Genomic DNA, 26,222 nt, shown 5'->3' on the forward strand with positions numbered 1-26,222 from the left:
TGCCAGTACTAGATTTATCATTCACAAGGCACAGTCTAGATCAAATACCAGGAATGTCTGAGAAAATTCCATCACTTATTTTTGGAAAAGGTAGTAATATATACTCTAATCAAGGTTTTTATCATGCTCCTCTTTGCCTGACTCATTTTTATACTCACTTTGAAAATTAATGCTTGCATTTCAGTTATTCTGGAGCATCTTCTCATTTTGTGCTTTATCCTTTAAATTGCATACTACTATTTGTATTTCTGAAAGTGAACTTATTTTTTGGTCAGTTGTGGGGCTTTAACTCTGGGCCTAGGCTCTGTCTCTGAGCTCTTCAGCTCAAGGCAAGTGCTCTACCTACCACTTGAACCACAATGCCACAGAATATTGTAAGATTAAAAACATAGTTAACATTTTTAAAGGAAAGTTCATACCATTGCCATTATATTGTTGAAACTACTACTTATATTTTTCTAATACATATTAAAATAAATCTATAGCTACTCATCTTTATATCACCTAAAATATACCTTGTGTGGGGAAACTATCACACTACATTCAGAGGGTCATCAGAGTGGTCAAGGACACTTGGGGTGTCCTTGGGGTTTCATGTTATGGCTCCTTACAGAAACGCATGATTTCATTTCCTTATTTACTGATGAAGAAAGGTCACCAGAATGGAGCAACTTAGTTTAGATGTTGTTGAGTAGTGGGAAATGAAATCTTAGCCTTCTTCAACAAACAGCATGATAACAGGGAAAAGAAGTTAGCTTAACAGGGAAATAGACTGAGTCAAGTCCAGTGTTCAGGGCCCAAAGTCCTCCAGTCCAGCAAACACCCAAGATTGCATTCCCAACATTCTGCATTCTGGCCAGAATACTGACGGTTCAAAAATTCTGCTAATTGTGTGGAATCCAGCTTTTGGAAGGAGTTTCAAGACCTGGGCTGTCATGAGTCACAGTCCCTGAGCAGGTCCACTTTACCAACTCAGTGCTCAGTATACCCCCCATTTCCTACTGACAGGGCTGCTGGAAGGGAGGAGGAATGTGTTGGTTGAGGCTATGGAGCCAGATCTTCCTGCCAGTCTTCTTCTCCCTAGTTCTCATCCAACTGCTTATCAGCTTTTCAGATAATAGATCTTCCCAAATCTACAACAGCAGGGATAATAAAAACACAAATATGTCCCTTGAAGAAGGTGAGTGATCCATAGTTCTTAGGTTGGTGCTGTATATGCATCATCACCATTCATCTTTCCAGTGGGTTGTGACATCCAGATTGCTTGAAATTTCCATCTGAAAAGTTGTCATTTGGGCTTGAAGCAGTGGCACAAGCCTGTATTCCCATCTACTCAAGAGAGAGGTAAGAAAATTATGGTCAGAAGGCAGCCTAGTAAAAGCTAGAGTACCTATCAAAACAAAACAAAACAAAAGGGCTGAAGTAAAGCTTCAGTGGTGGAGTACTTTCAGGACCATGAGTTGAATCCATGGCACCCTTCTCCTCCCCATGCAAAATTGCTATTTGCTGTTGGGAAGATTTTTTTTTTAAGGCTGGCACTCAACTACTTGAGCCACCTATCCACTTCCAGCGGGAAGAAATTTTTTAAAGGCTCTGGACATTTTCCAGGAAATCTACTTAAATTAGGGTTAAATTAATTTGTTTTATTTAAGCCATAAAAAATAGAATAGGAGAGATAGAAATTTATGAGAAACAGGCTGGGCATTGGTGGCTTATTATTGTAATATTAGCTACTTAGGAAGCTGAGATCTGAGGATTGCTGTTTGAAGCCAGCCTGGGCAAAATTCCAGGAAATTAGTGTAATATGGCCAATTCATTTTAGGATATTATTTTGCCAAACTTGTCTAATCTACACTGAAAGATGCCATCTCATAGTTTCTAAGTAACAAGAAGAAATAAGATTTTTGATGTGCTGGTGGGAAAGTATCTCGATGTAAGAAAATAATGAAATAAAATGCTTAAGAATGAATGCATATAGCTTGAAACTTAATTTTTTTCTTGTAGTATGTGCTCGAAAGAAGACTTGTCAATTGTGCACAGAAGATAGGAAAGTGAGTGAAGTTTCTTATGTAGACATTTTCTTGAGAATACTATAAGCTCACATATTTTGTCACCTAAAAGGCTACACTTACACAATTTGACAACAGGAATGACTAATAGCAATTATTAAGATTATTTATCCATTTAAAGAGTAGGTTTAGGGTCTAGAAAAAATGATGGAAATAATTCAGTACAAACACATACTAGAAAATTGTATTTAAAGAAGAAAGCAATTATTTCATGGTAAAAGAAAGTCATACTGAGTTGCTCATTGCTCAGGTGGTACAGCAGGGATAATGCCCAGGCCCAGAGTTCAAGCCCCATGACTGACCAAAAAACAAAGAAAGAAAATCATACTGAAAATTTGGTATGATTTTCATACTGAAAATTTCAGATATTTTTGAGAGCAAAGGAAAAGATATACATTTTAGATAGACTGAGTATTTCTTTGCCACTTCTAATCCTTAGTGATATATAATTCTTTACCTGCAATACAGCTAAGGTCAGCTTCTTTGATGATTAAATATCTCATGTTATTCTGCACTTTAGATTTGGAAGAGAGGGAGGAATTAGAACTCTTGAGAGAAACATTATTACTTTGTACAACAACTCCTTGTACAGCAACTCCTTACAAAACCTGTTAGTTTAACATCTCTTGGAGGACTGACAGCACCAAAGACAGAAGTACAATATCACTACTTTGAAAAAGGCCATTAATTGTTACTGTCATTCTACCACCTTCTGCCTCTGATCTTCCTCAAGGTCACTAGTCTGTGTTAAGGAAGATCTGGGATTCTGGCCCATGTAATTTTCCACTAAGTTCCTATCATTTACTTTCATGTTTTCCATAGCCAGAAATGGGGTCACAGTGCCCAGATTACTTTAACATTATACATTTATCTATCTATATATGTATACTCATGTATATGCCTATATCCATCCATACATATGTATACATATGTATGAGTATATGTTTACATGTGAATATATAGTGTGTATGTGTTTTATCTACATGCCACAAATGAATGGAAAAGGGATAAATTTGCCCTTCTGAGGTTGACTTACCTCACTCAACATGGTGATCTATATTTCCATCCACTTTTTGGAAAATATCTTAATTTCATTGCTCTTTATGTTTGAGTAATAGTCCATGGTATATGTGAATCATTGGTTGTTGAATATCTTAACGGTTCCACAGCTTGACTTGTGTACAGAATTATTATAAACATGGTTAGGCCTTGTATATTGATTTGCAATCCTTCTGAGATATGCCAAGAGTGGTATGGCAAGGTCATAAGGTAGATCTATTCTTGGTTTTGGGAGAAATCTCCATGCTCATCTGTAGTTGTTATCATCAGTATTTGTGTTGTCTCCTAGATGATACCCATTCTGACTGGTAAGAAGGAACCTGAGTGTAGAGGTTTTTTTTTTTGTCATTTGGCTTGAACTCTGGGCTTGGGCACTGTCCCCTATCGCCCTATTCCTTGAACTATAGCCCATCTTCCTGTTTTCTAGTGGTTAATTGGAAATAAGAATCTCACAGTCTTTAGTACCCAGGCTGGCTTTGAACCACAATCCTCAGATCTCAGCCTCCTGAGTAGCTAAGATTACATGCATGAGCCACCACATCCGGCTCTGAGTGTAGTTTTGATTTGCATTTCCTTTATGGATAAGGATGTTGAACAATTTTTCATCTGTTTGCTAGTCATTTGTATTCCTTCTGTGAACTACCTGTTCCATTTAATTGTCCATTTATTATCTGGATCATTTGTTCTCTTATTGTTTAATTTTTTGAGCTCTTTGTATGTTCTTCATATTAATACATCCAATAGCTGACAAAGATAATCGACTATCTTTACATATCATATTATGCTGAATTATCTTTCTGTGCAGGAACTTTTAAAGCAAGTGCAGTCCCATTTGTAATCTTTTTCTTATTTTCTGGACAATTGGAGACCTATTCAGAAAATAATTACCCATATCTATATCTTCCAGAGTTTCCCTGTCTTCTTGTAGTAGTTTTAGAGTTTTAAAATTAATTTTTGATGCATTTGGAGTTGATTTTTTGTACAGAGGAGGAGATGGTAGTGTACTTCCAGTATTCTATACATACATCAATTTTTCCAGTACCATTTGTTCAAGAGTCTTGTCTTTTATTCAGTGTCTATTTTTGACTCTTTTGTCAAAACTAAGATACCTGTATCTGTATTGCATTATTTCTGGATTTTCAATTCTAAGATATTTGCATCTATATTGCATTATTTCTGAATCTGTTATTCTGCTACATCAGTTTTGTATCTGTTTTTGTGTTAGTGGTTCTATAGTATAATTTTAGGCCCTATATTATGATACCTTCTGCATTAATCTTTCTGCTCAGGACTATTTTTGCCACATTGGGTTTTTAGTACTCCCATATGAATTTTAGGATTCATTTTCCTTTCTATGTAAGGAATGACATTGGAATTTTGATGTGTATCACATTGCTTTCAGCAGTCTTGCCATTTGTGAAATTGTGAATATTATTGTGTCAATTATGAGCATGTGAAGGTTTTTTCCCATCTCCTGATATATTCTTCATTTTTTTCCACAAAATGTTCTATAGATACCATTATGGGAATCTTTGTTTTTTTATATCTAGCTATTTTTTAAAGGCTATTGTAAATTGAATTGTTTTTTTGACATTTTTCTCAGCCTCTTTATTTTTGGCTACTGGTTCTTTTTTCATATATTTTTATTGTAATTAATAGAAGGGTTACATTATTTTCACCAGATAGAGGGTGCATTACTTCACATAAATTGATACCCTTTCTCATGTCTTGGTCCCCATTTCCCTCCCCCCACCCCCACCCCTCATCTTGGTTTCCTCCCTTCCCTATCCGACTTCAAATAACCAAATATGCATATATACAATATATCAGATAACCAGGTAAAATACTGTAACAATATGAGATAACTAAGGGACAGCAAAAGAGATGAGCGATAACAATACATTAATGACAACAATCATTCATTATTATATGGCTTTTGTTTCTATATCCTGGAGGTCTTTTCATTTAGTGTCATTCTATATGGCCTTACGTATCTAGGTTTTGTTCTATTGTAAATCTCTGCTAGGAGAGCCCAAGGTTTCTACTGATTATGACAAATGAGGGAAACCATTGAGCCTATGTTCTTTTGAGTCTGGATTACCTCACTGAATATGATTTTTTTCTAAGTCTTTCCATTTCCTTACAAATGGGGAAATGTCATTCTTTTTGACAGCAGCATAGAATTCCATTGTGTACAAATACCACAACTTGTTGATCCACTCATCAACTGAGGGACATCTGGGTTGGTTCCATATCTTTGCTATGGTAAATAGTGCTGCAATGAACATCATTGTGCTAGTGGATTTAGTATGTCCTTGTTTCTGGACGATTGGGTAAATGCCAAGTAGTGGAATTGCTGGGTCATAGGGGAGCTCTATATTTAGTCTTCTGAGGAACTGCCATACTGCTTTCCATAGTGGTTGGACGAGTTTGCACTCCCACCAACAGTGTAGTAGTGATCCCTCCTGGCCACATCCCCTCCAGCATCTGTTGTTATTAGTTTTCCTGATCCTGGCCATTCTAACTGTAGTGAGGTGGAATCTTAGAGTTGTTTTGATTTGCATTTCTTTTATGACCAGATATGTTGATCATTTCTTCATGTGTCTATAGGTCATTCTTATTGCTTCTTCAGAGAAGACTCTCTTTAAGTCTTTGGCCCATCTTTTAATGGGATGGTTGTTTCTTTGGATTAGTTTTGGAGTGATTCAATTTTTTTTAAAACCTTAGTTTATTTTTTTATTGTAATTAGTAAAAGGGTTACATGATATTTGCCAGATAGAAGGTGCATTAATTCACATACATTGATACCCTTTCACATGTCTTGGTACCCATTTCCCTCCCCCCCCACCCCCCAGTGACTCAATTTTTTGAGCTGTTGATATATTTGTTTTAAATATGAGGCCTTTGCCCGTTGTATGGTTAGTGAAGATTATCTCCCACTCTGTGGGCTTTCTAGTTAGTTTGCTAGCTATGTCCTTTGCCAGACTGAAGCTCTGCAGTTTAATGCAGTCCCACTTATTCAGACTTTCTCTGATTTGTTTTGTTTCTTGGTCCTTATTAAGAAAGTTTTGACCTGTGCTAAGGAGACCTAGTGTATCTCCTATTCCTTCTTGTAAAGTTTTCAGTGTATCTGCTTTTACCTCGGAGGTCTTTGATCCATTTGGAGTTAATCCTGGTGCAGGGTGACATAGAAGGATCCAACTTTAGTTTTCTGTAGGTGCTTAACCAGTTCTGCCAGCACCACTTGTTGAAGAGGTTGTCATTATTCCATTCTATTTTTTTTTGCTCCCTTGTCAAAGATTAGGTGGCCATAGGTCTGTTGGTTAAAATCTGGGTCCTCAGTTCTATTCCATTGGTCTTCAGGCCTGTTCTTGTGCCAGTACCAATGCTACTGGTTCTTATTTGTTGATTTTATGTGGTAGAATTTTTAAGGTCTTCTAAATACAGAATCATACCATTTGCAAATTAAGGTAATTTGACCTTTCCCTCTTCATGGATTTTTGTTGGCCACACCTATGTTTACATAATGGGCTTTATCATAACTCCTATTTTCACTAATCTTTTGTTATAAAGTTGTAACTAAACCTAGGAGACTGATCAGATTCAGCTTAATTTTTGGCAGTAGTATTTCATGCTGAAGATTTTCGTTAGAAAGTAAATATGGTCCACTGCCTATGGTTTGTTGATGTTAGGACATGATGGTTATTGTTAAGGTCCAATATATATATATATATATATATATATATATATATATTGCAGTTGCAACAACTAGACTATAACAACAATAGTCTTATTTTACCTGTACTTTTTCTACATCCTCCAGCTCAGATTGGTTATATCTATTCATTTCCTATGCTTTATTGGCTGATTTCTGCTCAAGCATGTTACATCAAAGTCTGTATTTATACAATTTGTAATTTGTAGAAATGTAGAATTTCTAGGTTTAACTGAGTCAAAAACTGTTATTTTCATTTCCTTAATAGCATTTCCTAAATTTTCCATGCCAGTAACTCTAAAATTATGTCCTTAAAATTCCAACATTATTCTACATTCTATTAATCTCAACAGTTATTTTCACTCTCATTTTGTTGATAAAACTAAAGACTTTTAGCTATTAACTTCACTATGCAAATTGATAAAGTTACTACCATTTTTGTACAACATTACTTATTCTTTTAGAGAAGGATAAATAAACCTCCTCCAATTCCCCTATATTTCTTTTGGATGTAAATATACACATTTTAAGGCTTTAGCTCATAGCATATAACTAGTTTTATTTCCATCTTCCATTGTTCTGAAGACAAAGTTTGTATTTTATTCCTATTTGTATCTCTGACTTTTCCTGCATTTCCCAGCATGTGGCAAGAATTCAATAATGACAGCAAAATCTTCCATTTATAAAAGAGGGTTGCACTATATTATAAATGTATATTACTATATATTTGAGCCTATAATATGCTCTGTGAGTGTCTCTGGCTGAGCTGTGAGTTGACTGGTTACCTGTCTGACAAGCCTAGGCTTGTCTACTGAAAAATCTCTTTTTTCTAGAATGTTCTGAGCCCTCATTAGAGAGGTGAATAGATGATAATTTCTAATCTGAAGACTGCTGCTTTAGTAGCTCATTGGCAGTGGACTTGGTTACTAAAGCTGGAGAGTTAGCCTAGCACTTGAGTACTCACAAGCTCTCTCTTTTGGGTTTAAATTTATTCTGGAAATTAAAATTGTTAAATGGTATGGTGTTCATTCCTAGAAACTCCAATAACCAAAGGCAGAAGTCTTTGAAGACTATAGTCCTTTAATCTAAACTTTATCTTTACAATTTCAGTCTTTAAACTACAGCCTAAGAAGATGGAGCCCATTCAACCTAAATAGTTTAAATCTTTTTCTTTAATGTCTTGACCTAACCTTTGTTCTTGACCAGCACCAAACAATGCTGCCCTATGATCTCTCAGGCTATGTAAAAGTAGTGGTTCTTTACATTTAGTGAATCATTACCTCTTCTGGTCTCAACATGTTCATTAAGAAGTGTTTGGGGGCCGGGAGTTTGACCTCGTGGTAGAGTGCTTGCCTAGCATGCAAGAAGACTCAGTTTCAATTCCTTGGTACCATATACATAGAAAAAACCAGAAGTGGCGCTGAAGCTCAAGTGGTAGAGTTCTAGCCTTGAGAAAGTCCAAATACAGTGCTCAGGCCCTGAGCTCAAGCCCAGGACTAGCAAAATAAAGTGTTTGGGAGGTGTCTGGGCAGAGTTACACAATTTGGTACCAACACAGAAACAGGCTGCTTGGGCTGTAACCCAGCTTCCTTTATTTACTATGTACACCTAATAGTATGTAAGTCACTTAACTGTTATGGGTCTATTCTCATCTACTGAAAATAAAATACTAGTACATAACCTGCAGTGTTGTTATGAGGCAGTAGTGAGTTAACATGTGAAAGACCTAGAACATACCTGGTATAGGCCTTTCATAAGTTTGTCACATACTTTTTACTCTACCAGGTACCAGGCTTGTCTCCCATAAGTTTCCACTATTGTATCTTCATTTTACTTTCTTCAACAAGTAACTTAGAACTCATTTTTCCTATTTCCACATAATCTGACCATCAGCTATCAGCAGGTACAAGGAAGTGACAGCTGGTTTGTAGCGCCACCAGGGCCATATAAAACAAAGATTCCCTACGGGACAGAGTTGATGCTGCAGACAAGGGAATGAGAGAGTGTTGGAGCATTTTTTGAAGTATCTAATTCACTATTTATTAGTATTTTGTGAAATAATGTCCTGGGTTTAGTTCCCTACATGCAAAGACAGAGGAAAAGATCTAGGCACATGTAATTTTTGAGTGATGGCTCCTTAGCAAAATCCCATGAAGGATTGAGGGGTTCAGGGGAAATAAGGAACTAGAATTATGAAAGATGGAATCTCTGCTAGGCTACATGCAGCCTGAATCATAGACAGAACTTGGGCAAAAAAATTACATGTAGTAGTTATTCCTGACTTGCGACAAGATGCCCATTATTTGGAACCCATATTAATCCATTACTGACTTAAGAGAATAGGTCAAGGTAGGCCTCTTCCATCTCCTTTGAAGAAAACTTGTGAGCCACTGGCACTCATACTCACTACATCTACCTGTTAAGTGTGTGGGCCAGGTAAGGAGGGTCTGAGCTGACCACCAATGGCATCTACTACAAATAATACTAAATGAGGAGGGCTGTCATGTATTAAATAGTCATTGAACTAGTTCTAAACATTTACTGCAATTGCTATTTTACTTGGATACTCCTTATATATCTTTTCTTTCCAAATGCAGTGTATTTGGTGCAGCGAAGAAAGGACTTGCAAAAAATCTTGTTTTCCATATGCAGGGTGTAGATTCAATTCTATATTTTGGAGAAACTGTAACGGTAGGTTGTTCTTATTTAATGCTTTATGTATTTTATTTCAATTGACTTGAATATACTAGTGATTTGTGCTAGAAGTTCAGGCTATTCATCAGCAGGTTCCCTGATATGGTTTTATAGGTTCTTCAAGTGTAGGTTCAGATGAAGTCCCACTTATTCTAACTGCAGAAGCCTTACCAAAGCATTTATTAAATACTTGAAGTTTCATTTCTAAAAGGATCCCATGTATGATATGCATAACCTAGTTATGAAATACTTGTGTTTTTATGCTGTTTTAGAAACTCTAAAAGTTCTATAAAAGCTATTCCTAGAATGAGAAGATATGTCTAGTAGTTTTATAACCTATTTGTTTAGCTCAGAAGCAGTCTGCTTAGCCTATAACTCAGTCTACATTGAGACTTACCATTCAGAATGATGATTCCCTGAGACTGAGAAAGTACCAAATTGCACCTGCAATGTCACACTTTTAGTGTGTTATATGGTGTTTCCCAAGGTAGGAAAGCCTACCAGTCTCTGAAGGAATTTTCCAGAAACATTGAAACAAAAAAAACATTCCAGGTAAACCCTTGCCATATGAAAAAAACCCTCCCCAAACCCTAAACTAGAACAACTATCTGATTTCTTCTTGAGTGAAATGTAAGACTATTTTGCCCTCAAATATCTATTAGTTCCAGGTATTAACAGATATAGTTAAATAATATGTTAGTTCAAAGAACTAATGCTTTTGTGTAGAAGGTCTAGTTTCCTGTTTTTACCTTCTAGTTTCACTTAGTAGTATTTGGAACTAATACATTACAAAGCACTAACGGGGAGCACATTTCCTAACAGCAGGGATTGGGTTTCTCAACGAGTATGATTGTCTCTTTAATAATGAAGTACTGACACTTAAATAACTAAGAATCCATGACCTTCATAGAAACAGCCATCTGACCACCTGACGGATCTGATATACAATCTTTGAGACAGTACCAGAAATGAAATTAGAGATAAGATAAAGTAAAACAAGAAGCCCCTCATCTTACTATTTAGTCAGTTTGGAGAGAAAGAATCCAAATGCTGCAACTCAGACTATTTTCTAATGTCACTGATGCCTATGTTAATAGCTTTATTAGCAAATGCATTTTATGTGAAGTAAGCCAGACTCAAAGGAACATAGGCTCAATGGTTTCCCTCATTTGTCATAATCAGTAGAAACCTTGGGCTCTCCTAGCAGAGATTTGCAATAGAGCAAAACCTAGATACATAAGGCCATACAGTATGATGCTAAATGAAAGGACCTCTGGGATATAGAAACAAAAGCCATATGATGAGTGATGTCCTTCATGTACTACGTTATCTCTCATCTCTTTTACTGTACCTTGGTTATCTCATATTTTTACAGTATTTTACTTTTTCATCTGATATATTGGATATATTTGTATTTGGTTATTTGAAATTGGATAGGAAAGGTGGGAAAACAAGATGAAGGGGAGGGGGAGGGGGGAGGAAATGGGGACCAAGACATGAGAAAGGGTATCAATGTATGTGAAGTAATGCACCTTCTATCTGGCGAATGTAATGTAACCCTTCTATTAATTACAATAAAAAATATATGAAATAAAAAAAGAAAATGCATTTTGAATAATCAAAGTAAAAGAATACATCTTGAGTCATCATACTAGAAAACAAAAATGTAAGAATATTTTTATCTTGTTACTAACATATATTTCTTTCCTATATTTCAGTTGACATGTTTGGTATCATGATGCTGATAATCATTGGAATATTATTACTATTGTTCATCTGGTATTGCTGTGTCTGTTCCTTTTACATGAATCAGTATGTTCATTTTCTCTTTAGTAAGAGTACTCTTTAAGATAATTTTGAAGAGAATGTTAACCTAATCATCAGGAAATATTTTATGATTTAATGTAATAAAACAACATGTATACATAGTAAAGGAAAGTTAAAAAGTACAGAATATTATAAGATTAAAAATATATTTTTTTATATTCTATGTCCATCTCTAACTCTTTATTTCTAGTAACCCCATTAGGTATGGCCCTTTTTTGTTGTTGTTTTGTTTTTTTTTAATATTTTTTATTGTAATTAATAAAAGGGTTACATGATATTTGCCAGATAGAAGGTGCATTAATTCACATATATTGATACCCTTTCACATGTCTTGGTCCCCATTACCCTCCCCTTCCCTCCCCCCTCTTGGTTTTCCCCCCTTCCCTATCCAATTTCAAATAACCAAATACAAATAAATCCAGTATATCAGATAACAAAGTGAGATACTGTAACAATATGAGATAACCAAGTTACAGCAAAAGAGATGAGAAATGACATAGTACATTAAGGACAACAATCATTCATTATATGGCTTTTGTTTCAGTATCCTGGAGGTCTTTTGTAGGACTTCTGTTGACTTGTCAGATTTCTGATAACTGGCTCTTTTGTTACATCTTTTTTTTTCATATATTTTTTATTGTAATTAATAGAAGGGTTACATGATATTTGCCAGATAGAAGGTGCATTAATTCACATACATTGATTCCCTTCTACCTGTCTTGGTCCCCATTTCCCTCCCCCCTAACCCCCATCCTTCATCTTGTTTTCCCCCCTTCCATATCCAATTTCAAATAACCAAATACGAATATATCCGATATATCAGGTAACATAGTGAGATACTGTAACAATATTCACTGATTTATTCATCTTGGAAGTGGAAAATCTTGAATGGTCCATATTTTTTTATTGTTAGCTTGTGATTAGTAGGTATTATCATTTGGGGTTTTAAAATATTGTTTTATAATATGAATCTTAAGATGGATTTGGTGGTTACTTTTTTTACTGTAATCCATTTAATTATCTATTTCTATTTCAGTTCTCATGTTATTTTAAATAAAATGTATTATCTATTATTTTTCTTTAGCCTTCTATCTCCTAAATTAGTGTAATGTTTATACTTTATTTTTCTGTAGTTATATCACAAAATGTTTACTCAGTATCCAAAAATTTAACTGCTTTAAAGAATATAACATCCTTTAAATTGACAAATATTATTTATTTAAAAAATGAAAGTAAGGAGCCTGGGAGTTTGGCCTAGTGGTAGAGTGCTTGGCTAGCATGCACAAAGACCCTGGTTCAATTCCTCAGTACCACATACATGGAAAAAAGCAGGAAATGGTGCTCAGGCTCAAGAGGTAGAGCTCTAGCCTTGAGAAAATCCAAGGACAGTGCTCAGGCCCTGAGCTCAAGCCCAGACTGACCAAAAAAAAAGTGAAAGTAGGAAATGTAATTCTGTAACATGATGACATAAATTGTTTAAAAGAAAATGACCAAGTATGAGAATTAAATAGATTCCCTTATTCCCTTCGTTTTTATTAAAATCATGCTGTGTTTCTTCTTGTTTTAAGAAAGAAAAGTCATAATATATATTTATTCCTATCACTTGGAAAAGTAAACTTTATATTTAATTAAATATTTTCATCTGCTTCCTCTAGGCATTCTTCAGATATCCCAACTTTCAAAAATTATTTTCTCTATCATTTATGTTCTTCTTTTTAGCATTCTTTTGCTCCCATTGCCCTAGAGTACATTTTAAAGTAACTTTTTCCAGAAGGGTTTACAGACATTTTTAGAAAGCTTTTCTATAATTCATACCTTCCTACAATGTTGTCTTTTCTTCATTCTCCTATAGTCCAACGTGATATAATTTACTTTTATTTTCAGATTAAATGCCTTTTCCAAGAAGAACCCATTAAACAAGGCTGATAGAACCAAAGTTAAAATAGATGTACATTAGTAAGCCCTCCTTGTAAATCACACATGCTTATAAAAATTAACGAGGATTGCCCAAAATGTTTTGTTTCTTATTGATTACTTCCATTTAATCTAGAGATGCATATTTTTATTGCCAGACTTTATGTCCATTCCTTTTTTTTTTTTTTTTGCCAGTCCTGGGCTTGAGCTCAGGGCCTGAGCACTGTCCTTGGACTTTCTCAAGGCTAGAGCTCTACCACTAGAGCCTCAGCACCACTTCTGGCTTTTTTCTATGTATGTGGTACCGAGGAATCGAACCCGGGTCTTCATGCATGCTAGGCAAGCACTTTAACCACTAGGCCAAACTCCCGGCCTGTCCATTCCTTTTTAATATATAAGGACATATCAGGTAATATTAAAGATATTCCTCCTTCTCCTCCTCTTCCTTTTTTTTTTTTAAAATGCCAGTACTGGGGCTTGAATGGCCTAGGTTCTATTTCCTCAGGTGTTTTACTTAAGGCAGACAATCTATCAGTTGAGTCAAAGTTCCACTTCCAGCTTTTTGCTGGTTAATTGGAGCTCTATGTCTCACAGACTTTCCTGTCTGGGGCTGACTTTGAACCAAGATCATCATATATCAGCCTCTTGGATAGCTAGGATTACGGACTTACACCACCAAAAATGCCCTGTACAGTATTTCTCATTCATTACCTTGTAACAAAAAATGAAGAGATAAAAGTTTGTTAGAGGCAAAAGACTGATATTTATTTATGTTTTCTTTTCATGATTCTAGCTGATTGTATCATCACTTTTTGTGTACAGTGTTTATGGGAAAAGTGGCTAATTCGCCTCGAACAGTAAGGCCTAGAACAAAGACCTATTGCTAAAATTGTCATTTATCTACAATTTAAAAGAAGAAGCCTGAGTTCTTTCTCAAATATGATCTAACAGTTGTACTTGCTTCTGGTGTATCTTAACCATTCACTTATTATTTCTTCTCTCTGAATTTCTATTAGAGATATTCCAAAGTTTTTAATCACATACATAAATTGAAAAAAGAAAAGATTGAAAACTTGCCTTTATGAAGCTTACATGAAACTAAGGGAATGCATATAAAGAATTTTATTGCTATTTTTTATATTTTAAGTTATATTATTAATTCTAGTTATTTTTCTTAAATGTCTGAATTCTCCTAATGGGTAAATAAAATAATTCAATTTAATAAAGCAAAAATAACAAAATATTGTACAAGTATGATATATACAATGAAATAAAATAATTTAATCTTTAACCCTGTCTTAAATTCTAAATTCACCTTTCTGAACAGACGTCAGATCTATATTTATGGAAGAAGTGGAAGAATTCCTGTTGAAAACTGGGAATCTTATGGCAAGTGCTTTTTTTTCTACTTGACAAAATGCTCCAAACTTTTCAAGCAATTGACGATGGGAAAGAAATCCTTAATTTTTCAGTCATCAAAAGTAATGTTTGAGTAGGAAAACCACAATATTTCAATGTTCTAATTTCATCTTTTCTAAAATATATACTTTTGTAACCTCACTAACTAGGATGGATAAAATTCAGTGTTAATAATGATGTGCTAACTCATGCCCAGCTCTTTGAGGGTGAATTATTTCTCCAGTTCCTCCAATTCCCACTCCATTACACAAGTCTACCTAAGAGGTCCCGTGCTTGAAAGAATCTTTATGAGCTGATCAAAATCAATACATTTCATCTTATGTGGTTCCTGCAGTATCCAGTGTCCATTCTTTTTTAACTTGATTCTTTTCCCCCCTTAATTACAGGTTCTTTCTTACTTGGGGTTCACATCTTGGCTTCCTCTGGCTCAGCATCCACAGTCCCTAAGCAGAGCCATGCATTGCAACCCCTTTGTTCAAGCTTCAGGTCTAGAGCCCCACTGGAATCAGAACTGTGGCCTCTTGTTCAGTTGAGTAATTGAGCCACAAAATTTCAGATGTGAATATCACTGAAGAAGGGGTATGATGCAGTCCATTATAACTACCATTAAAAATAACTTGACAAGGCAGTGGGGAATCTAGATTATCATTTTACTCCAGGCTATAGGGATATAATGCTAAGAAAGGCAGAAAAACCTGGGCAGCATATTTTAGGTTACAAAATTTTGAATGAAAAGCAAGGGTTAACCTTAAAGAATAGAGATGGCAAGAACAAAATGCCAGGCACATAAACATACCTTGCTAATTGCTGGATCTTTTAATAATGATAGTAATGAACTTATTATGTCTCAGAAAGGAAGCTATAGTGTAAGATACTTCTTCCTTGGACTGAAATCAAACAAGAAAATGATACTGCATTACAATTGTTTTCATTCCTTTTAAAATTCCATAGGAATTTCAAGGAGAAGTGTTTTGAAAATTGCACAAGATTTGATATTTAGGCAGACACAGCTCATACATTAAGGCTCTTGAATTACATTAGAAGGAAAAAATGTAATCAAATTCATAAGGCAGAATTATTTCCAATCCAGGAAAGGGTTGAAGAGAATGCCTCCATAAAGGATTGCAAACATAAACAGAATTCTACAAACATGACTTCTAGGATTCAGATTCATTGAGCACCCTCAGATTTTCTGTGACTGAAGAGAAGTCTTAGGTTTTTGTCGAATCCTTAACCTTTTCACCTTTGTCAAATTTACACTCAGACTGATGGAACCTTATGGTACCCGTAAGTATTAAAATAGCAGTAACACAAAAGCTTAGGAGTCCTTTTTATTATTTATGGATGCTTTGTGGTTAATGTTTTTAATTACATAACATTTCATTGACGTTTGTTAGATATTGGGTGGTAAGCATACTTTCTTTTCTCATGTGATCAACAGGAAACTAAAAAGATCTTTTAGAGTGAGAAGGAGGAAATGTCTTCAATGGTAAGATTTTCAACAGGGTTGTATGAATTATCTAAATACCTTTTCCCTCTTCTATCAGGCATCTTTTCAGAAATGTAATCAAAATCATTAAGAAAGAAAATGGAAATACAATGTACAAAATGTTGACAAATTTTCAATTAATCTGGTTGCCTTAGTTGAAATCGAGGTAAAGATTTATTGATGTAGGTTTTCCTATCAAAACTGGGACTTGCTAAACTAGCTATCTACCAGGAGTTCTCAGTTCTTTCGAGTTCTTTTAGTTTGTTTAGGATCTTAAATTTTTGAGTAGGCTAGCCTTAGGCTGAAATATTCATACCTCCCTCTCCTGAGAAGCTGGGATTATACTATCAAGCCAGACTGATAAAATTTGTTTTTAAAAAGCAGCTTGATGTTTTTATCTTTTAAATTCTTTTTTATTTTTTTTTTTATCAGTTGTGGGGCTTGAACTCAGATCATGGACACTGTCCCTTAGTATTTTTACTCAAGGCTAGAGCTCTATCACTTTAAACCACAGCTCTACTTTAGTTTTTGAGTGGTTAATTACAGATACGTGTTCCATAGGATTTTTCCTCTTCAGCTGGCTTCAAACCGTAATACGCAGATCTGTTTATCTCAATTTACTTTTTGTTTTCCATTTTGACTACTTCTTTGTCCTAATGGTGGTTCAATTGCTCAATTTGAAGTGTTGGCCAATTTTCCGAATTTTCTGTTACTGATTTCTAGTTTCAGAAAAGGTTCTTGTAAGTTTCAGTCTTCTTTTTAATATGTGCTTTGTGGCTAACTGTGCCCTGTCTTAGAAAATGTTCCTTGTGTTCTTGAGAGGTGTATATATTCTGTTGCTGTTGAAATGCAATGTTCTGCATATGCCTGTTAGGTTCACATCCAATGTTTTAACCTTTTCTTTGGGGAAGAGGGGGTATTTAGCCTTTTTTTCATGGGGGGTGGGCGGAATTCTTCCTATGCAGCTGGCCTGAAATTTGAGATCCTCTTACCTCAGCTCCCCACTGCTAATATTATGTGTGTACAACAGCATGCCTGGCACTTGGCTGTCTTTTGATAAATATTTTGTATTGCACATGAAACAGCTGAATGATAGAAAATTGTGATAAAAATCTATGAAGAAAGACGATTACTTCTAGTAGATAGTGTCAGGTAAAAGTGGCAGGATGGTAAGAGCTTTGTGAATCTGACACTGAGGATTAGATGACTATTGCCTGAAATATCAGCTTTCTGATTAGTTGCAAGAAAATGCGATTTCCCCATTTTCACTCATCAGTTTTCTTCATCCATTTAAATGATAATTAAAAATTTATAATGCATTGCAAATGTCTTTTTATTTACTTTGGGAACTCTAGAAATTAAAACATTAGTTAGCATTAATCTTTAGGAGAGCATTAATCTTTCTTGGGAACATTTAAGTCTTTTTCTATGTTTTCCACTTTATTTGTACTTTTTCCCCCTCATAGCCAATAGGATGTTTTTGGATCAATTATTGAGCTCTGGCAAAACTGTGTATTCAAATCATATAAGTAAATTATATCAATATTTTAAGTATTTCTTGATTATTAGTCATTACATATGTATTAGCTTGGTATTGATCGCCATTTTTCTTAGTAAATAATACCATTTTCTACTAAATCTGTTTCTTTCCTTTAAAAATTACAGAAGTTAGATTGTTTAAGATCTAATGGCCCTGGTTTGGATTTCTTCTTCTCTTTTTAAATTGTAATGTATAGAGGGGTTACAGTTATGTTCACCAGATAGTCGGTGCATTACTTCTCACACATTGATATCCCCAGTTCCCTCCCCCAACCCCTCCCAGTCATCTTGTCTTCCCCGTTCCCTTTTCTATTTCAAATAATCAAATAAATGTATATAAAATATCCCAGGAGGATTTCTTCTCTCCCCATGATTATAGGTTTGATCTTTTGATGGTGTCCCAGAAATCTTGTGTTTCATATTTATATTTTATTGGTGATTTTTCTTAACTAATTGGTTTAATTCCTCTACTTTATCTTTAATCTGGTACCCTATTTTCAATTTGCTCTGTTGGGTAGATTTTCAATTGTTTATTTTTAGGCTATGGAGCTCCTCATTTCCAATACTTGAAGGGCAGGGGTAGAAGTAGGAAGAATGCGGTAAAGAATTCCACATATATCCTCAAAATTAAAAAAAGTGAAGGAAGAGTGGTATTGAGAGGGATGGGTGAAAATGTTGAAAGGAGTGACTTTGATCAAGATGTATTCTGTTTGTAAACTATTATGTTAAATGGCAACTCCTTTGTAAAATTACTTAAAGATTAAAAAAAAGAAGAAAAAAAAAGAAAATGCTCCAGTGACACAGAAAAGCAGATTTCTATATTTTCATGGATACAGGTATCTTTTATTACCTGCATTGTTTATTTCTCTCATTCAGCTATTAGTTTGAATATTTTTGTGTGTGGTTGGTTATTTGTATTACCTTTCAATTCATTCTGCAGCTTGTACATCTTCTTTTTAATTTCATTGATAGTTGTTGTTCTTAGTAGTTGAATTCATTGTTTGAAGTTTTTTCCTCTTCACTAACACTTAGCTCCTCTATTGTAGAGTATTGAGGAGGTATTTTGCCTTGTTTATTGGACTTTAAAGATGGTTTTCGTTGACATTTAATCATGTGGGACAAGTTTAGGTGGAGGTTTCAATTTTCTATAATCTATCCAGAGATTATTTAAGATTGTATAGTTGCTGAGCTATAATGTATGTACTTGTTATTAAATTCAAGAAGTGTGGTTCAATGATCAGATTTCTAGTTTCAGTGCTAAAGCTCTGTTTGCTTAACATATCTCTACAAAGGGTAGGTACGCTTGGCTGGAAAAATATTATAGTTGACAAACCACAACCTTGAGATTGTACCAATCTCTCATAAAGACCAATTACCATTAGTGCACCAGTGTCATCAGATAGTCATATATTAATTGAATAATCATAACAATTCCATGATGTAAATCCTATCTTTAAAAAAATCTATACTGTTCCAATAAGGAAATTGAGCCTTTGTATTATCTTCTTGTGATAGAAAAGTAGTGTCCCGCTGCTTGTAGCAGCCCTGGACTAAGACATGGGTTGGTGTGGTGGTCCTGGGCTCTATTTGCCAGCCATTGGCCAGATGCTTCACCAGGAGCTCTTCAGCTTCACTGTTGCGGGCAGTGACTCTGCTGGGGGTCAGTCACCCAGTTGGGCCATCTGGCTATGGACTTCTTTCAGTTATAATGAGAAAGGCACCTGTCCTCCTATGTGGTTGCCTTGAAAATGCACACTTAGGAATTTTGACTGTTTTAAAGGCAATCAGGGGATAAAATTTTATTCTGAAGACACGTTTCTTAAAAGAAGTGATGAAGAATGCATTGACCCAATTTGTAAGGAAACATTTCTTCTTAGAGTTATTAGAAAATACAGTGAAATTTCTTGGTTCGAGAATGGTTTAAGCAAAGAAGATTCAGGCAAAAAGAACAGCTAAATATGTTAGGCATTAAAGTGAGTGCAGGTGAAAGTCCAAATGAAGATGATAACATTTGGAACTGGGAAGAGGTGGCAAACTTGCATGACATTTCTGAGTTAGAATTGACAGGGAATGAGTAGAGACATGAGAGGAAACAGTGGTTTCAGCCTGGATGACTGGATGACAATGGTGCTGTTAACATAGAGAAGAGAAATGAGTGGGAAGGCAAGAAAATTTCCCTGAGAATGATGACTTTGTGGTAATGGCAAGACAGGCAAGAAGCTTCAATCAGAAGTTGGTATTGTGAGTCTTAGGAGCTAAAGATATTTGCTTTAGAGACCTAAGTAAAGAAATGGTGTACCTGAAGCCTTACATGTGGGTTAGAATGATAGTGGGATTGTAGCGAGAACACAGGCTGAGACCTGAATATTATCAATAGTGTAGAGAAGTCATGATGTCCCCAAGAAGGCACAGGAGGCAGAACACTCAGTGCCAACATGTAGGAGGAGCACTGTCAGGAGTGCTGAATGCACGACAAAGGCAAAAGCTAGTCATACACAGAGTATATTTTGTAAACTACAGTAATGCTTTTAAATTATTAGGATGTTTCAAGGTTCTAAGAAGCACTTTGCTAAATAATAGGTCTGAGATCAGCTGAAAATAGATTCTGGTTTTCCTGAAGTTCTTTGAATAGCAGGATACATTTTTATGTACTAAGAGAATGATCCTGAACAGTAAATAAATGTTTCTTACTGCAAGATAGAGCTTGTCTGATCATCTTGTTTTCCCCCAAGATTATTAGGAAGTGGGGGAGGCAAATGGGGACAAGTCATGAGAAGGGGTATCAGTGTGTGAGAAGTAATGCATCTACTACCTGGCGAATGTAACTGTAACCCCTCTATACATTACCCCGACAATTAAAAAAAATGATAGAACTTGCCTGAAGCATCATGTAGAAAAGGAGGCTGAGCCATGCCCAATTGCAGTAGAAAAGAGCACTGTGATCTCTGCAAGATCTGCCCCCTGTGGAGGTGTGGGAAAATTTTCTCAAAACTACATTCCTAGGATTGTCACCAACACATCATTTGTCTTACATGTCAGCATTTTCAAAAGGAAAGAATAAAAAAGAGAAGTCTCCTCACGATTTTGTAACCGTGTTGCAGTGCCTAGGTTTGTATAAATAAAACAAAATGGCAGGTACTCTAGAGTGAATGGGAAAGTATGCTTCTGATATGATAAATAAGGCACTAGGGTAGACCTTAAACTTCTATCTAAATTGTATGTGTATGTACAGGCCTTAAGTTGTTAGCCTAAGTTGTTTACCTAACTATTGTAAGGAGTAGATGGTAGAAATGTGTAAGGAGAATTAAGGGTGGTTGCTTTCTACTGAAACAGAGAAAAGCCATTTACGTTTCTCTAGAACTTCTATTAAAGAAAACCACAGGTGTCGAAATGTAAGCCTCTCGAGGGCAATAATGTTATTTTGTTAGTATACTGTGGGTGTCAGCTATTATAATGCCTGCCATCTCTCTAGTCTCTTCTGACTCTTTTCCTGGCCCACCAACATTTGCAGAGTGCTCTCATAACTCCTATTATGGAAGATATGTATGATTTTGGTGATGTCTGTCACATTCGAAAGCTTTATGGATAGGGATTGTTGCTAATATTTTGATAATAAAATCTATTGTATTTAAATTCTGTTATCATTTTTCAGCCTCAGATACATTCCTTAGTGAGGTACACAAGGACCTTCACAATTTGTACTCAACATATGGGACAAGATATTATTATTATACTATTGTTATTTCCTTTACACATTTAGTATCCCTTTTAAACCTTGTACATGTTTTGTATTTTCTTTCTGATATTATTGTTAACAATCTTAACATCAGTTTTCTTTTTCCAATTTTATTAGCACATGTTAAATCCACAAAGAGGTTTCATAATATTTGCATATCTACATACAATGTATACTCATCAAAACAATTTATTAAACAATTTCAGTAGGCTTCATTGTTCTGTTTTCATAAATGTGTGAGAAATACTTCATTAATGTCATCCCCCTGTTTTTAGTCCCTCTCTTCCTTTTGGATTTTCCTCCAAATGGAAACTATTTCATAGTCCTGTCATTCATTATTTAAGAACTAGACTCTGCATATGAGAGGACATGTGACATTTCTCGGTGTAGTTTATTTCATTTGTCATGCTTCCTAGTTCCATTTATTTATTTTCTGCAAATGACAAAATTTTATTCAACTTTATAGTTGAGTAGGGCAGCATCTTTTTTTTCCCACTCATTGGTTGATTTATACTTAGGCTACTTCCACGTTTGCCTGTTGTGACTAGTACTTTATTATAAACATCTGTGTAGATACAGGCAACAGCGGCTCATGCCTATAATCCTAGCTACTCCTGAGTACCAGCCTGGGCACCAAAGTCCACAAGATTTTTATCTCCAGTTAACTACCAGAAAACCAGAAGTGGAGCTGTGGCTCAAATGGTAGAGTGCTAGCCTTGAGCTGAAATGTAGAGGGCAGAGCTCAGGCTGAGTGCAAGCCCCACAAATGACAAAACAATCAAAACACCAAAAAAACTAGTAACACCATAAAAGAAAAGATTAAAACTGGAAATAGGATGGGAAATTTGTGATAAATAGGAAGGTGTCTGAGTGAGTAGGATTTAATTGAAAACCAAAATATAGGAAACCAAGCAGAAAAAGAGTAGGGAGTACATTTCGTACATGGAGAAGGAGGTGAGACAGAACCTGAAAAGTCAGTGTGGCTAGAGACATAAGAAGGATCAGATTTTGTACAGATTTTTATACAGATGTGTAAGGGATTATAAGGAGTTGGGAATGCACTAGACAGGATTAAGCAGGCATAACTGTCAGCTGGACTTAAGACTATGGAAACCGAGATGGAAACAGACACTGAGAGGGAAAGGCAAATGATGGAGTTGTGAATTAGAACAATGCTGGGGAAGGTAGGAAATGGTGTGATGAAGTTGAGGTGATGCATGGGTAACTTGAGAAACAGTGCCTACGAAGGCCTGGTTCCACAGCCCAGTCGCTGCTCTGCGGCAGTGAGCTCTCGAGGGCTTTCCTTACAGTGGAACAAGAGCTTAATGACATGGTGACCTTTTGGAATAAATGGCTTCTTTGCTGCCAAATTGAGCCTTTTCTGGGTGAGTTCGGTAAGAGCAGAGTAGAGTGGTAAATTGTATTTTTTGGGGTAAATTCTATTTTTCAGAAATAGCCAACTTAATTTCCTTTTATGTAAGCAGAAGGGAATAAATCATTTTTTTGTATAATTGAAGGTTTTCATTTCTAATTTATTCTGGTATGTGTGACTAATTTGAATTTATACTCCCTCCCTATGTATAGCCTTTCAAGGGATGAACCATGAGTTAGAAAATACATTTCTATAAAAAGTGGTGTGTTGAACTTTAGCTTTCTAGTGTGACATGAAACTTAAGAGTTAATATTGTATTTCCAGTAATGACTGTCTTTTTTTTTTCTTTCAGGCTCCTTTCAGGATTCTCAAACATCCTTACAAGTCTTTCTGAGAAGGGTTTAACTATCAAATTCCCTGAAGTTAAAATTTTAAATTCATCAAACATTTTTGTGTTGAATATTTCATTACTTTTGGTTTATGACTTAATGTAGTCAGCTGAGTTTGTGGGTTGAAAAATTATTTGTTTAGTTAGTTTTGGAAAAACCACTTTTGAATTATCTCCTTGCTAGTTTTATAATGTTTGTATTTCTCTTCTTGAATGAGACATGGTATAAATATAGAATGTTTCAAGCACTTGACTTATAAGTTTGGCCAGGAGTTTGGCCTAGTGGTATAGTACTTGGCTAGCATACACGAAGACCCAGGTTCGATTCCTCAGTACCACATACTTAGGAAAAAGCCAGAAGTGGTGCTGAGGCTCAAGTGGTAGAGCTCTAGCCTTGAGAAAGTCCAAGGACAGTGCCAAGGGCCCTGAGCTCAAGCCCAGGACTGGCAAAAAATGCATTCAATAAGTTTGTATATGGTCAAGTTTACCCTATGATTGTGGTAGAATTTGTGTGTGTGTGTGTGTGTGTGTGTGTGTGTGTGTGTGTGTGTCTTAGAGCCTGAACTCGGAGCCTGAGTACTATCCCAGAGCATATTTTGCTCAAGGCTGATGTTCTACCATTCGAGCCACAATTCCACTGACAGCTTTTGGTGGTTGATAGGAGATAAGAGTCTCAGGGACTTTCCTGCCCAGACTCACTTTGAACCTCAGTCCTCAGATCTTAGCCTCTGGAATAGCTATGATTACAGGTGTGAAGTACCAGTCTTTTATTAGCAGGAGTACAGTGTGACTTAATGTGCTTCTATGAAATGTAAAACTTGCATGAAATGACAATTGGGAATGCAGTAGGCTCTTCCTTCAACTCATTCTTGCCACGGTCCCATTCAGCAATAAAGCCCTGAACAGGGCAGATCTAAATGTCAAACATTTTCTTAGTCTCCATAGCCAATCATACTTTGTATCAAAGTTGTGTGAGATGGGACTGTTCACAAACTTCTCTCCCAGATGAGAGCACAGGCAGTAAATTCTGTGAAGACCATAGCTGTACTCACAGTCATCCTGTTCATCTCATCACAGCTCTGGTACACTTGAACTTGATATAATGCCTCTTGCTGAGCTCAGGATAGGCTGCTGTAGGCAGCTTTCTCCTTTTCCTTCAAAGCCTTCTAGATGGCAGACAGCTGTTTGGCATCACAGGAGAGAATACATTTTTCAGTTTCCACATTTCATGTGCTTCCATTGGCTCTCTTGTCAGTTAGGCTAAGTATCCAGGTAGCCAACATTCTTGTGAGTGAGCCAACATTCACCCCCATCACAGCCACCCTTTACATCCTGGCTGCCTAAAATAAGAATATCTGACTGGCATCATCATTTTTTGAACCCTTCTACATGTTAAGAAAAATTTGGTAATGTTTGAGATCGTTTCTATTTGTAGTTGTATTGTGATATAAAATGAATAAGGCTTCACTTGAACTTTAGGGTATAGCATGTGCAGTATAAAAAATTGTAAATAAAAAAATATCCACTGGGGCCTGGAGTTTGGCCTAGTGGTAGAGTGCTTGCCTAGTATGGATGAAGACCCAGGTTCAATTCCTTGGTACCACATACATAGAAAAAGCCAGAAGTGGTGCTGTGGCCTAATGGGAGAACTCTATCTAGCCTTGGAAAAGCCCATGGACATTCCTTAGGTCCTGAGTTTAAGCCCTAGGATTGGCCAAAAAAAAAATAATATGCACTGCATAAAAAGGGTTAACTCTTCCCCAAGATAGCAAATCTAGAATTTTTGTTCTAAGAAAAAGTAAATTTTTCTAAATTGAGATGCTTCTATCTCCAGGAAAATATATATTGCTTTGGATCAATGCTAGATTTCTGTCTTACCCATTGTGTTAGTCAACTTTCTGTTTCTGTAGCAAAGTACTTGAAAAAATCAACTGAAAAGAAAGAAAGGTTTATTTGGCTCACACTTTTAGAAGTTTTGATCAATGGCTACAGTTTTTAGTTTGGGACATGAGATAAGGCAAAACATAATGGTCAGGGATTTTGTGGTGAGGCATAGCTACTCATGTCATGTGACTGAGAAGAAAGGAGGGAGGGAAGGATGAAAGGATGAGGGAAAGAGAGAGAGGAGGAGGAGAGAGGAGGGGGAAGAGGAGGAGGAGGAAAGGAAAGAGGAATGAGAAGAAACACAGAAACAGAAAGATACACAGAAACAGAGAGACAGAGAGAGAAATGGCTGAGATCTAAATATTTCTTTGTATGGCACCTAATGTTTTAAGTTTCCTCAACTTGGCCTCACTTTGTAAAGACTTTACCACTTCCTATTAGAGCCACAGGCCAGAGATCAAGCCTTTGACACCTTTGGAGGGACATTTAAAATTAAATTATTTCTGCCAGAAATAGACTTCAGTTAAATAACTAAAATGGCAACATGGAAATTAGTAATCTGTTTCTACTGGAATCCCATAACTTCCTCTGCCCCATTATGCAAGAGGTCGTCTAATTGAGGCACTCTCCTCTGTTTCTGATATTTCTTTGTATGTCAGTCATATTCTAGAGCCTGAACTCAATTTAGAGCAGATGCTGAATCTCATTGTAAAAGAAGGTAATTATAATACTATCAATTTGTTTCTATTGATTCTTTTATGATAATTCTTTCCAGTAGTTTTCTTGGGATTTAGGCCTTCCATGCAAATTTATGCCTTCCAAATGTAAATGCCTTCCAGACTCACTTTTCAGTTTGAAAGCTAGTGTTGGCACAAGATACAGTGAACACACAGATAACACCCAGCAAATTCATATTTTGTTAAACTTGCCACAGGTTAGTACTTTATTCTCATAATTCAGAGTTCAGGTAGGATATTTATAGGTAGAAAAAGTACAAAGAATAGTTAGAGTGTATTTATTTTTTAATTTGCAGTGTTAATATCTCAAGTTTTAAATATCTCTGTGAAATGATTCATATGTCAAGATATGGTAACATTTCAAATGTTAAAAGCATATC

General features: G+C 35.8%; 1 protein-coding gene across 1 annotated transcript; it reads left to right on the plus strand.

Annotated features, from left to right (window-relative positions):
* The first annotated feature begins 905 nt into the window (after nucleotides 1-905).
* On the plus strand, nucleotides 906-23,269 carry Pttg1ip2 (PTTG1IP family member 2). The gene is made up of 7 exons (XM_090332342.1): nucleotides 906-1,180; nucleotides 2,005-2,051; nucleotides 9,441-9,534; nucleotides 11,256-11,349; nucleotides 14,606-14,667; nucleotides 16,139-16,186; nucleotides 23,186-23,269. Exons 1-6 carry the CDS (start codon nucleotides 1,030-1,032, stop codon nucleotides 16,144-16,146), a joined length of 456 nt encoding a protein of 151 aa, XP_090188468.1. The 5' UTR covers nucleotides 906-1,029; the 3' UTR covers nucleotides 16,147-16,186; nucleotides 23,186-23,269.
* Nucleotides 23,270-26,222: the final 2,953 nt, after the last annotated feature.

The sequence above is a fragment of the Megascapheus bottae genome, chromosome 5 (assembly GCF_031878675.1).
Source record: "Megascapheus bottae isolate mThoBot1 chromosome 5, mThoBot2.hap1, whole genome shotgun sequence".
Lineage (NCBI taxonomy): Eukaryota > Metazoa > Chordata > Mammalia > Rodentia > Geomyidae > Megascapheus > Megascapheus bottae.